The sequence below is a fragment of the Onthophagus taurus genome, chromosome 2 (assembly GCF_036711975.1).
Source record: "Onthophagus taurus isolate NC chromosome 2, IU_Otau_3.0, whole genome shotgun sequence".
NCBI lineage: Eukaryota > Metazoa > Arthropoda > Insecta > Coleoptera > Scarabaeidae > Onthophagus > Onthophagus taurus.
The window spans coordinates 17,324,112-17,338,252 of record NC_091967.1 but is presented as its reverse complement, the minus strand read 5'-3'; the positions used below and the strand labels follow the sequence as shown (position 1 = coordinate 17,338,252).

Sequence of the window (14,141 nt, the reverse complement as noted above, 5' to 3'; positions counted from 1 at the left end):
AATTCGTAAAGTTGCTGAAAGCTTTTGTATTTGTCAAGATTTTATTTATATCAAATATGTTTAAGGAATAAAAATGTATACTTCGTTTTAATTCATTACTTTTAATAAACATGACGCATTACTTTGTCGATAAGTTATTACTATTGATCGTCCGATATTCGTCAGTTTGTTCAGTCCAGACGTGGAGGCGGTATATGTTGAAAAATATTTTCTCAAGTATCCCTGTAAAATATGATGGCAATTTTTGAAATGCCAGCGCGGGCCAGCGTTTCCGCGTGCGTGTTTGAAAGATACCTACAGCTGTTGCACTATAAATTCGCGATGTTTTGGTCGTCGTTTTTTGATTCCTCTCATAGGTGCAGCACCTGATCTCATACTTTATTCATGATGACAAGTTTTCGCGGACGTCCGTCGGGAAGCGTGCCGCCGTGAAAAGTCTCTGCGAAAACTTTACCAGCAATAAATTACGTCTGACAATAAGCTCAGCGCGTTCTTACACCTCACTAAATAAAAATAAAAATCCGTTGTTTGTTTCCCGATCGCGTTAATATTCCAGACGACGCTTTCGAATACCACCGCAAAACGCGTATCGATTTCGTTTCTTTGCCACTGCTGCAAGCTGTCTCTTACGACGACTACGACGACGGCATCATAAATTCTCGCAATAAACTTTATTAAGGGACAGTCTGGAGAATGACTGGAAAAAACTTCAATTGCAAAGTTTTATAGTTCCCTCCCAGCTTTATGATCGTAGGTAATTGGATGTTGGTTTAATGCTGCTTAAAAGTACTTTACCACGTGGTGCAAAGAAATTATGACTATAAGCGGTACTATTTTGATCATAATAGTCACGTAATTCTGATTAAACAACAGATTGGTTGTTACAAAGAAACAAATAAATCGAATTAACAGAATTTTACTAAATTTACATTACAAGTATACAATAAACAAATATGAGTGAGAAACAGCATATAAAATTAATATTAATTTAAAATGTTTAATTAAGAACATAAGATTATAACTTTAATAAAACATTTAATAATTTTCAAAGGTAGTGTTTGTGATATTAATATCAAACATAGGAGGACTGTTTTCATCCCTCGTTCTGACTAGAATCCTAGTTTTCCGGAGACTATAAAGCGGTCCACCGAAGTCGCCCCAGTACACGCCCTGATAAATAAACTGTTCGGGAAGTCTCCCATTCAAGTAGCGTCCGTTCAAGTTGGTGGTGTCGCAGCTGCGGTACCACCAGCCGCCACCTGCAAAATGCGAATTTTACATTTTCCATACTGCCCCTGCAACACTATAAACCGTATTAAACGGGGTACGAACGCGCACTCGACGGCAAACCGCAAACAGCAACTGCCGATGAAAATAATTCTAGCCGTTTCGGCCCTAATTAGAGTTCGCCAGTTGCGCTGCACTGTTTGCGTTTAATTTGTCATTTTGCGTGGTCACAACAACGGTCCACGGTCGGATCAGGTCGATGATTTGTCGTCGACAACATTGCGGGGTAATTTGTTTTACCTTTGTAACGACTGAATCAACGAAACTTTGTTTTATTACGCATGTTTAAAATGAAACTATATTAAGTGAACAAAAAAAATTAAAATTAAAATTTTTTTACCATGAGATAATGCGCAACTTCCTTCTGGCCATACATCGTTATCTATATCCTTGGTGCTAAATTTATTCCCAGCATGGTATATTAGTGAATTCCCGGCATTACCACTGTATCCTCCGAGGACTTTCAAGGCGTAGCCTTCGAGTTCGGAACCAAGACTAAAAGCGGTGTATCGAGCGTATGCCGACACCCCGTCGAAATCCTCTAACTCGATTAACAATTCGTTAACCTCGTTCCCTGAAACATAAAATAAAGTTGTGCAAAGTACCAATGTGAAGTTTGCCCCCCAATTAGATAGGATTTAACATGCATAGTGTTTTGATTATAACAAGAGAACCTCCCAACCAATTTTGATGAACAATATCTCATTCGAAAGCTTAATTCTTGACCAAGACGAATGTGTAAATGGTCGATTCCAATGAAACGTGAAAGATTGAGAAAGTATATGAAAATAACACAAAAATTACCATTTGATTGAAATTAATGATGGAATGGATAGTGATTTCGCCGGATACCGGATATTCGGCATCCCCTTCGGCCGGATATCCGGTTATCCGGCATATCTATCCGGCCATTATGATTATAATTTCTGGTACATTTCTGAAGTGAACCCTACATTGCCACATTATTGCAATATTTGAATAAAAATGAAATTAATAAGAAAGCTGATTAGATATGTCAACTTATTTGGATTCAAGATACAAAATGAACTTTTTTGATGCTGATTTAACTAACGAAGCAATTCCAAAAAGACGTACTTTAATTAATAATTGGCGATATTTCCACAAGGATCCTTCAAAAAATTAATTTTATAGCGAATTTTGAAAGATATCGATGAAAATTGCAACGTCGAAAATTTTATCAAAACTTCAAATATTGTTATCTCAAAAACTAAAAGTTATTTTTCAAAACGGGTTGGTTCATTGGAAAGAGGACACTTTTATTAACACTTTGGGAAATTTTCATACTCATATTCCAAGAAATTGATTTTATACGAATTTTTAAAACTTAATCTGCGAAAATTGAAAAATTCCGAAAAATATTCGAACATTTCAAAAATTTATTTCTCAAGAACTGAAAGTGATTTTTTAAAACGGCTTTTTGCATTAAAAAGAGGATACTTTAATTAATAATTGGCGATATTTCCACAAGGATCTTTCAAGAAATTAATTTTATAGCGAATTTTGAAAATTATCGATAAAAATTGTAACATCGAAAATTTTATCGAAACTTTAAATAATCAAATAAAATATCATTTCGGCATGCAGTAGATTGTTAGTAGTTATGATTACGATTAGTGTATGTGGTTGTATTAGTTTGTATTTTTGCTTATAGCTATATCTTTTTCATTTAGTTAATTTAAATTTAAATATTGTAATGTTATAATTTTTTTTTCCTGTAACTGGGAAAAATTTCTCTATTCTTTTCTGCTCTTTTGTGTGTTTGACCCCGGTCTATGTTTATGTAATATTGTTAAGAATAAAGTTGCTACAACTTTTATACTAACACTTTTTTTCTAAAACATTCCAAATCTCGTGCTCTACCAACAACAAGATGTAAAACCACGATTTCATCTAATTTCGGCCTTTTCACAATATTTATGCAGCTGAGGGTAAAAGTGTAAAAGAGCAATATTATTAAGAATAAAATTTTCCACAACTTTTATACCAAAACTTTCAAGCGTCCATAAGTGTATAAACAGCGAGCTGAATGATACTGTACATTCTAAGTACATCCTCAACTGTGGCGAATCGAATGAAGTCGATCTTGATAATCGAGTACGTCGCTTATGAGATATGATCACCTGAATAAGGTCATTTTTGTGTTATTTTCATGTACTTTGGGAATATTTAGCGTTTTTATGGAAATCGAAAGTTATCAAATTAAAATACTGTACATGTAAAATCCTATCTAATTAAAGGCTAACTTTGCATAGGTGTACACAGTTTACATTGGATGGTTTCATTAATACATCAAGTGCTGTCAATTTCATAACATAACCGTGTTAAGAGATAAGAAACAAAAATTGTGAACTTGTTGGTATCTTATTTACCTAACAATACATTTATAAAAGTGCTCTCAACACTTTATCTACTGTTAATCCGATAGCCCCAAAAAAACCGTACCGTTTTAAATGATCTTAGATTGATACAATCATTATTATTAATTAGACGTTCAAGGTGATTAAAAGCAATATAAAACGCAAACGAACAATTTTAACTTCATATTAGTTAATCGCAACGTACACCAACAATGAAGGGTAAGATTTTATATAATGATTTATATTTTTGTAATTTATGAAGATTCTAATTAAATAATAACAATTGTAGCTGTAACTCTTTCTTTGCTTTTCTTGGCATTAATTGCCTATGCAGTAGCTGGTAAGTTTATTTTTCTAAAATTAACACTGAATTTCTAACAATATTGTATATTTGTAGTTAAATTCTTTCCACATGTGGATGATTGTTCAATGTTCTATAAATGTGATAATCCGGGCCTTATGCAATGCCCACCTGGTTTTATTATTATTATTATTATTGCTGCCGGGCTGAGGAGGGCGGCCCCTCTCGTTACCGCGACCTATAAGATCTATTGTAACTTTAGCCCTCCAATGGTTTAGGGCAAATGTAGGTCCTTAATGAACCTTAGTATTGTCCTAAGGTCTTGAACCTTTATGTCGGTAGGTAACAGGGTAGTTTTACCGAAGACGTTGTGCCTTAGACGTCCTCTGGCGACGCAATTGCACAGTATATGTTCAGCAGTTTCTGACTCGTCGTTGCATAGTCGACAAGTTTGATCCTCAGCTTGTCCAATGTGGAAGAGGTGGTATTTTAGGGGCACATGGCCGGTTAGGTAGCCTGAGAGCGTTCTTAGATCCCCTTTGCTGAGGCATAAAACCTCTTTGGTTTTGTTTTGCGACGGAGTTATCATACTCTTCGCTTGTCTGTGACCTGGAAGTTCTTTCCAGCGTAAGGCTATCTTTGAAGCCTCCCAGTTATTGATTATTTGTTTTAGGTGGCTTTTTTGTAGTCCACATCCAGGTTGGGGTCCAATGAAGGGCGTGTTTGCTGCCTCTTTGGCCAGCTTGTCGGCCTTCTCATTGCCCTCAATGTTGCTGTGACCTGGAACCCACCATAAGGTAACATCATTGCCCCTAGCGAGTTCTTTCAGGTTGTTGGTGCACTCTCTGATCAGTGCGGAGCCACACGTGTAGGCCTGAATTGCCTTTAAGGCGGCCCGACTGTCTGTGAAAATGTTTATGGATGCACCTTTTTGTCCCTTCTGTAGGTTCAAAGCGGTGCAGAAGTTTATAGCAAGAACTTCTGCTTGGAAAATTGTTAAGTCCGAGCTGAGGGGCAATTTGATGTGGCTGTTTGGTCCACTGATGCCCATGCCTACTCCAGATCTTACTGTCTTTGAAGCATCGGTGTACCAGGCTAGGGCTCCTCTTTTTAGTTGAGGCCCTCCTTTCGCCCAATCATCCCTGCTACTAAATATGACCTTATACGGTTGGTTGAAATTGTATTCCGTCGGTATAAGGTCCGTTTTAATTTCAATCAGGTGATTTAGACATGGGTCTTTGAGGATCTCGAGGTGTCCTCTGAGATTACCCTGCATCAACTTGAGTGAAGAAACTGTTTTCAGTGATAAGGCACTTAAGGCTGCCTCCTTTTGTATATATATGTGGAGCGGTGTGAGACCAAGTAGGGCTTCCAAAGCAGCCGTCGGACAGGATCTCATTGCACCCGTTATGTTAAGACATGCTAACCGCTGGATTGCCCACCTGGTTTACATTTCAACCCAGCTTTGGAAGTTTGTGATTGGCCAGCAGATGCTGGTTGCACCGCTTAAAATTATAGTGACAAATGAATTTTGATCTAATTCATAAATTCTTTTCATAAATAAATATATTAAATAAATATGTTGATTTAATTCATTATTTCTTAATTTTCATAAATTTAATAAGTTATGGAAGAATAGGAGGAACGTTTACTAAAAGATTTATCAAATGATTTTTAACTCTTATCCTTTTTTTGGCGTTTGGATATCTGTGTCAGCTATTAGTAGTTTATGTTGGTACTAAGTTCTCTACTTCATATGGTTCTTTGTCTGTCTTCCATGTATACTTATGTTCCATATCCCTATTCTCTGTTCTGTACTATATAAGCATTCCAGTCTCCTAATATCAATATATTTATATTTCTATCTTGCATTGTCACCAACAGAAATATACACCCAAATAGAATTCTGGATGTCAAAGTGCTAACATCTGCAAATTGTAACTAACCACAATCTATTAACGACAAAAATAACAAGCAAAACAACATAAGAAAACAGGTGGTAGAAAAGACGATCAAGATTAATATAGAATCGTTCACAATAATTCAAAATAATGAAAATATCGATATAACTTGGCAGAATTAAAATATAACATTATAAATGTTGCTAAAGACAAAATTATATCTTACCTGTTAAATAATAAATGTTATTAAGTCCTAACCAAAATTCGCCTCCTAAATTACCAAATCCATGTTTATATTCGTGCCAATTTTTAAAAAATTCTTGTGAACCATCAAATCTATTTTGGATAACAGTCCAACCACCATCTCTTGATTCCATGTCACAAAAGACCATGAATGGAGTAGGAGCACTTTCCGGTTTGATCCTATAGATCCCGGAAGATTTATTTTCATCTTTTAATTGTTTGCAATTTTGTGGGAAAACATTTTCTGACGTTGTTTTTGGACTATTTTGATAAGATGCAAGCGAATGACCTCCGTAATGTTTTTGATGTAATTCCAATAATCCTTGATTAAAGAATTGTTTAGTAAGAAGTTCAGTATTTGATTGAGCCATTAATCTAAAAGAAACTTAATTAAATAAGAATGAAACCTTCAATCTATATTAAAATATCTAATTAGCATAACCTTTTCGTTTTTATAGGACATTATTTTTTATGAGAACATTAACATTTAGTACGTCTCTTAGTGTTTTATTTCTCAGCACATTTCATTTTTAAATTAACTACCGTACTTAATAAGATAAATTAAAAATTATTTACATACTCTGTTTGCGTGGCCAAGTCACTAAAATTCTTCTTAATACTGTTAACATCCGCATTCAAAATTCTCATATTGCTAAGTACAACCTTAACCAACGTTTTCAAGTCTTCGATACGATTTTCAAAAGCGCTATTGTCAATAACATTTCTATCGTATCTCTGTTGATCTTTCATATTTTTCAATTCCATTTTAAGACGTTCAACGTCGGATTTAGTCGCTGCATTCTCCACTTCAATTCGACGATTTCTATGGTGCAATTCATGACGGAATTTCGTAACTTTTTCCTCAAATTCAGTTTCTAAACGATTTAAACGAGATGATACATTCGAATCGTTATCATTTGTAGACGATGGGGGATAATACTAAAATATAAAATATAATAAAAAGAATAACAATTTAATATTGCTTTTATTGGTAATAGTTTAATATTAATCATGGTTTGAAACCGAGCAAAATGGAAAATACTGATGAGAATTCCGAGATATTCTAATTAAATTTTCCATGTACATAACTCCAATCGAACGGCGACCGTTGTTGTTTCTATCGCGCAAAAACCCATTACGCGAGCTCGGACGGTCGAATATCGCTTCTTCTGGAATTCAGATTGTAGTAATAGCGTGCAACAAGAGGGAGCAACGGCACACAGTACAGGTTCCATAAATTTTCCTAAGAGCTAGTTGCGGAATTTCCGTTACTAGGTACTGGAGGTTTCCAGAGGCTATTAGTGAAATATGGGAAACTTCCGAAATTCAACGTACCCCAATGATATATAAGGACGAACAACGCTATCTAATGCATTTTAAACGTTCTTCAAGTAAGCAAAAACAGAAAAACAACATCCTCATTAAGTGAAGTACCGCTCATTCGTTTTCTAACGGCAATCCGACTCTTGTCCTTACCGCAACGTTGAATTATAAGATCTTATCGCTGCGTGTCTATCGTGTGTTTAATTGATTTACGAATCCTTAAACAATTTGTTATGCAAACGGAGTTGGTTAGAATACCTTTTAAATAAATCAATTAAAAAAGACGACCAATAATTAACATATTACAATAAAACCTCGATATAACAGACTTCGTTAGAACCGACTTCCGATATGTTTAACTATAAATGTTAGCGCTTATAGATAAAATCCTACTCGGGTGATTCCCCGAGTTCTATACGATGTATATGTTACGATTACTGTGATTAATTGAAAACTATTAATAAGTACCGTTGATTATTAATACTAACTAACATGCAGGGTTAAAGTAACAAATTTATCACATTGACCGGTTATTATAAATAATTTATACATAGCTGCGGTAAATTTTAAAAGAGTTAATCGTAAACACGCAGTGACTTGTCTTTTACGTGCAAAACACGAACACAGTGAGGGGTTAAGAGAGCGATCGAGTGATCTTACGTTTTCATGGTAATTTTATCGTAGTTTTGTTATATTTTGTATACTCTATGTTTTATAGTGATTATATTGCAGTTTAGTTTGGTTTTGTATGCCCTATCTTAAAATGGGAGATTTGGAGGTTATGAAAACAAGATTTAACCAAGAAATTTATAAAATTAAAATGAAGAAAGGGAAAAATCACCAGTTGTTTTCGCGAGATGAGTATTTTTCGTTTCTGACCAAAGTGAAAGCATCTAAGAATAAGATTTCTCACAAATCACCCGAAGATTATCAAGGTATGATACGGTAGAGATTGGAAATGTACAAAAACTTATAGTACCGGTGAAAAATGAAAAGGATCAAATAATTTACTACACCTATTTAGAAGAAATTTTTGATAATATTCACGAAACCCATATTTCTATCGGTCACGGAGGGCGAAATCGAATGATGAAAGAACTGAAAAGCAAGTACAAGAATATCACTATAGAAATAGTCGTCGTTTATTTAAATATGTGTGAACCGTGTCAAAAAAAATGAGTATCTAAAAAAAAGGGTTAGTTGTTAAGCCCATTAAAAGCAACGAATTTAATTCGAGATGCCAAGTTGACCTCATCGACATGCAATCTCAAGCAGATGGCGAGTTTAAGTTCATTATGGTATATCAAGACCACCTGACAACATTTTTACAGCTTAGAGCACTAAAAACCAAGCGCGCCGAAGAAGTTGCTTACCACTGGTTAGATGTGTTCACAATATTTGGAGCTCCTTGTATATTACATACTGATAATGGGCGAGAAGTCGCAAATAAGGTAATTGAAGAGTTGTGTCACATGTGGAATGAACCAAAAATTGTGCACGGAAAGCCGCGGCACAGTCAATCACAAGGTTCTATTGAAAGAGCTAATCAGGATATTGAGAAGATGTTATCTACATGGTTGGAGACAAACAAAACTACAAAATGGTCGAAAGGATTAAAATGTATACAGTTCATGAAGAACAGAGCCCACCACTCCGGAATAAACCAAAGTCCTTATGAAGCTATGTTTGGTTGTAAAGCTAAAGTGGGTTTGAAAACATTCTTGCCAACTTTTGATACATTGTCAAAAATAACACGTGAAGAAGATGTTGAGTTAATTTTAAAACAGCAATATGATAATCATCCTGAACATCAAAGTGAAGATGTTGCTACTGACTTAGAGCAATGTAGCAATGAAAGTACTGACCGTACATTCAGAGATTTGCAGGTCTCACAATCATTGTAAGCCAAAGTAAAGACCCACAATTTGTTGGTAATACGACAACCAATACAGTTTCACAAAAAATTCTGGAAGCTCGAAGTTTCGCTAAACAGTCCTTAGAGAAGCAAGCTGGCAAAATATTGAAACTTTCTAATGCAAAATTTCCAGTTGCCGAAATAGGCCAAAGCGTTAGGTACCAGAAATTGATCGAGCCACAGCAGATAGCCGAAATATAATAGCTGTTATTATTTCTGTTGAAAAGGACAGTTTTTATAAGCTAGGTACAAAATACGGTACTTTAAATCAACTGTATTCAAGGAATGAATTTACTATCTGTAAAGAAAAATTTATTTCGATTAACGAAGTACCAGAAACTGACATTACTCTTAGAGAGTGTGCTTGTAAGGGTTCAAATTTGGGTTCAAACTCGATCGTGCAATAATAAATAATTATAAATTATATGAGAATTAACTTATCTTTAAAGACTTGGTTTAACTTTATAAAGTACTTCAGCATTGTCTTTTTTTACTAAGAATTTATTCTTTAATAAGTTTTTTTAATAAAAACATGTTTGATATACAAAACTATAGTGTTTTATTACTTTAACCAACCACGTTGAGAAAGTATTAATAATATCCGGTAAAACTGATTAATATATGGAGATTTATCACATTGACTAATTGTTGTACTTATTATTAATACTAACCGGTAATTATTAATACTAACTGCATTTATTACTCTAACCGTAACATATACATCCAGGACGGTAGTTCTAGTTTAATTGTTATTCAGCGCTAGATTGTTGTATATTTTTAATTGAACTAAAACAAGATCTATTACTAGACCTAGCACTACAAAGTTTCGAGTCTTGCCGTGCGTCCTCAAACGCATAATCTGGAACTAGAAACATTCGGGTTTAGCCGTATATCTCTTAAGACGGCTAAACTAGAATGTCTATGTCTAGTGTTAGTTCTAATGCAAATTATGCTCGAGTTTTAGTTTTTATTCAGGGCTAGATTAATTATCATAACAAATACAACGTTCTAAACATCTTAATCTTATTGATCTAACCATAACTTATTACCGCTTATAAAGTTATATATTAACATTGAACGTAATGCAAAAAAATATAACTGGTTTGAGATTTAAGAGAATCATTGTAATTCAATAGCCTTTATTAGCATTACAATAACAATGAACTCATAAAGCTGCGCCCTTCAATGAAATATTTATAAGCAAGAATAATAATTGAATGAATTATGGCATTATTAAATGAGTTAAATACGAAAAATTTTGTTTATGAAAAATTCAAAAAATACTTACACCAGGTTTAATAGTGGTATAATAACTTGGAGTTCGAGTTGGAATGGTAAAAAGACCGTCGGGTATTGATCTTCGGGTTGTTGTGAAATTTTGATTAGGATTAATCTAAAAAATAAACCGCAAACTAGGAAAGAATAAAATAAAATAAAAATCACACTTACCCCCCTTTTGGGTCGTAATAATTCTTCTTGATTCGGTTTCGGTACGTTATCATTAAAATTTTCAACCGCACCAACTATCATTAAACACGCATTGACCAGAAGGACCGCGCCGAACCGTAACATCTTGTCACGAACTGATCTTGGCCCGACTTGAGTTTCAACACAGAAAGGCGATAGGTTGTAGTATGAATGAATCCAGATGTTTCGGAACAAGGACAACAATGAAAAAAATCTTATTGACAGTAAAATATACAAGAAAACGGAGTCAAGTAAATATTCAGGACGGACGATAGCCTTGCACTATTGATAGTAGTTGTATGAAACGTGATGGGAAGAAGAGAAAACTCGAGGAGACTTACCGTCGTGAAAATGTAAAGTAGTTGTAAAGAGCATACGCTATAATTACTTCAGTAGTAATCTGAAAGGAACGTTACGTTAATGAAACTATATTTAGACTATTATTTATGGAGGTTTCGATGGCATTAACGCATATTATTATGTGTATAGTTTATTTATTGCTGTTAAACGGTTGTGTTGAAGATGATTTAGGATTAAGAATTTATAATCACGTTTATTCAAATGAAATTGTTGATTATTAAGTAATACAATGTTTTATTTATCTTTATTAAAACGAAATTATTAAAAATCCAATAATTGTTATAAAATTTTGATGAGCTTAGTAAACCTAAATATAACAACAAAAATAATAAAACGACAATTCTAATACTTCTGAAAATTATGAGGATGGTACAAAAATTGCTGAACAATCTTAAAGATCTACATACTCAAAATGTGGACTTAAACATTGACACAGATTGTTTATTTGGAAACTTATGAATATTTGGTATCCTGTTTGTAGTTATTTAGGAAATAAAAATGCATGTTTAGTTACATTCTTATACTGACTTTGCGTTCTTTGATCCAATTTGAGTAAACAGGCACAAAATAATGGCATAAACAAAAACAAACAGCATAAAAAGTGGATTATTTCAGGTTATGTTTCGGTAGTTCTTGTTTGGAATTACATTATCTGTTGCTTAATATAAATTAAGTATAATTAGTACAAATTGTTATTTGTTGTTTGCAATGAATGATTGAAATTGAGTTAATTTATGGAGCTCAAAATCAATGTGGTCGATGAACAAGAACTTATCACATAGATATGTTTTAAATCTTATTGACTAATTTATTCAGACTGAATCTGTTGCAAATGTACAACATAATCCGTAATAAATGTGGAAATGTTGGGTAATTTTGGCATAAATCCGAAGAAAAACTAAACGAGAAAAAATATAGTGTTTCAAAAGACTTTTAAAATGAGGTATTACTCAAAATACCTCCATTTAAGATTTTTAAGGGGGATAGCTCCCGAGGGTTGAGGGTTAAAGTAGGTGAGTCAACTTTTGCATAACAAGTTGTCCCCTTCGATAACACTTCGATAATTCTTTACGTGTTTCACAAATTTTTTTCATAAATTTCCAGAAATTGTAGTGAGAAGTTTTCAAATGAACATGAACAACATGTATTTGTACTTAATGCTGATTAAAGTGCAAATTAGATTAAAGTAATATCTAACATAACATCAAATTGAGAGAGTTGAAATCGACGGATTGCCGAAATATCAGAACATTATGGTATACTTACCCGATTTTGGAAAAGACTTCAAGGACTTTACCTACATGGGTTTGTTAATTGCTACAACCCCACCTTTTGTTTTTGTTATGAAAAATCATTATGGATACCGCCAGTGTTGTTAAATACCCGGGTATTTATTTTCAAGGGTAAATTTCCTGGATATATACCTGGGGGTATAAATACCCAAGATGGATATTTAGAGGTATTTATAAAATTTAATTTAAATTGAGTTGATGGCAGATTTACAAGCACTTCAAGAATGCAGAGTCGATTATCGATATACCAAACTTATTTATAACATCTACAAGAATGCTACAATGACGGTAAAATTGCATGAAAGTACTGAAGAGAGCGAGGGATTTACTGCATACAAAACATCAAAATCAATTACAAAATCCGACTTTTCCGCTCTAGAATCTTCTCGTTCCTCCAATGCCGTTACTTTCGAACGTTGGCGTTCTGATTGATGGAAATAGGCTTTGTATACATCTTCAAATTTCTGAATCGAAGTCTCTTTGAATTCTTGGCTCCATCTTGGTACATCAAAAACTTGTCATATCAAAAACTTCTATCTTATGCCGTGAATCGAGAATTAAAACTGCAGTATAAATTTAATTAGTTTTACGATAATGCTTTAACAATTTGTCTCTCGCAGCCTGAAAACCAACAATAAGCTTCTCTTCCACAGCGTTTCGATCCCATGCAAATACTTTGCAGGAGATTTGTTTCTTCAATCCCGTTAGCAACTCGAAATGACACGCTAATTCAGGATAGGATTGAGGACACTAAAGAACAATTATTTTTTCATTCACCAAATATTTTGCTCTCAATAGTATGTATTAGTATATTGATACATACAACCGCCACACAGTGGTCCACAATAAGCACTTCTTTCAAATCTAATTAACACCTACTTGAAGTTACAACCAAATGTTTTAACATATATATCTCGCAGAAGACGCAAGAAGAACTTTTGTCGCTAGAATATTCTTATTCTTTAAGATGTGCTCTATATAACATGATTGCCACATCTTGCTTTAACTTGCTCCTTACCAAGATATTAGCGATCAAAGATGATCAGTGACTGAGTGTGTTATTTGACCGCTTTCATATAAAATGCTTATCTTCTTTTTCTTAAATGATAAATCTCGTATATTTGGTGTAAACTCGCATAACAATAATAGAATACCAGACTTAAAGTTTCAGGCATATCTAACAACCGGAAGTGGTTGTTAGATACAGTGCGGCAAAAAACTGAAACGCTTGAAATATCTACTATTTTTATAAGTACGAAGGCTTTCACGGCCGGGGTTAATTGAACTAAAATTAGAACTAAAACTAGACCTACAACTAGAAACTTTCGGGCTTTGCCGTGCGTCTTTTAAGAAAAGGTTTGACGTTTCGGATGTCATGTTGCAACCTTCTTCAGAAACACTTCAAACCAGTTTTATTAAATGATATTAAAAAAAAAAATTTTATATGTTTGGATAATTATCCAAATGTAAATGTAAATTCTATGTTACATTGTAAGTGGGGGTTTGATGGTAGCGGATGTCATTCGACTTATAAACAAAAGTTCATCACAAATGCAGAGGAAAAGATGATTCGCTATTTGTGTCTTCCTAGTCCCATTACGATTGGAAGACAATGATAATAATATTGTATTGTGGAAGAATCCCACACCATCATCTATACGGTTTTGTAGACCG

General features: G+C 33.9%; 1 protein-coding gene across 1 annotated transcript; it reads right to left on the bottom strand.

Moving 5' to 3' along the window:
- Positions 1–900: 900 nt before the first annotated feature.
- LOC111428825 (fibroleukin-like) lies at positions 901–11,168 on the bottom strand. The gene is made up of 6 exons (XM_023064529.2): positions 10,798–11,168; positions 10,637–10,741; positions 6,691–7,049; positions 6,094–6,485; positions 1,628–1,861; positions 901–1,259 (listed from the first exon to the last, which is right to left on the bottom strand). Exons 1-6 carry the CDS (start codon positions 10,918–10,920, stop codon positions 1,036–1,038), a joined length of 1,437 nt encoding a protein of 478 aa, XP_022920297.2. The 5' UTR covers positions 10,921–11,168; the 3' UTR covers positions 901–1,035.
- Positions 11,169–14,141: the final 2,973 nt, after the last annotated feature.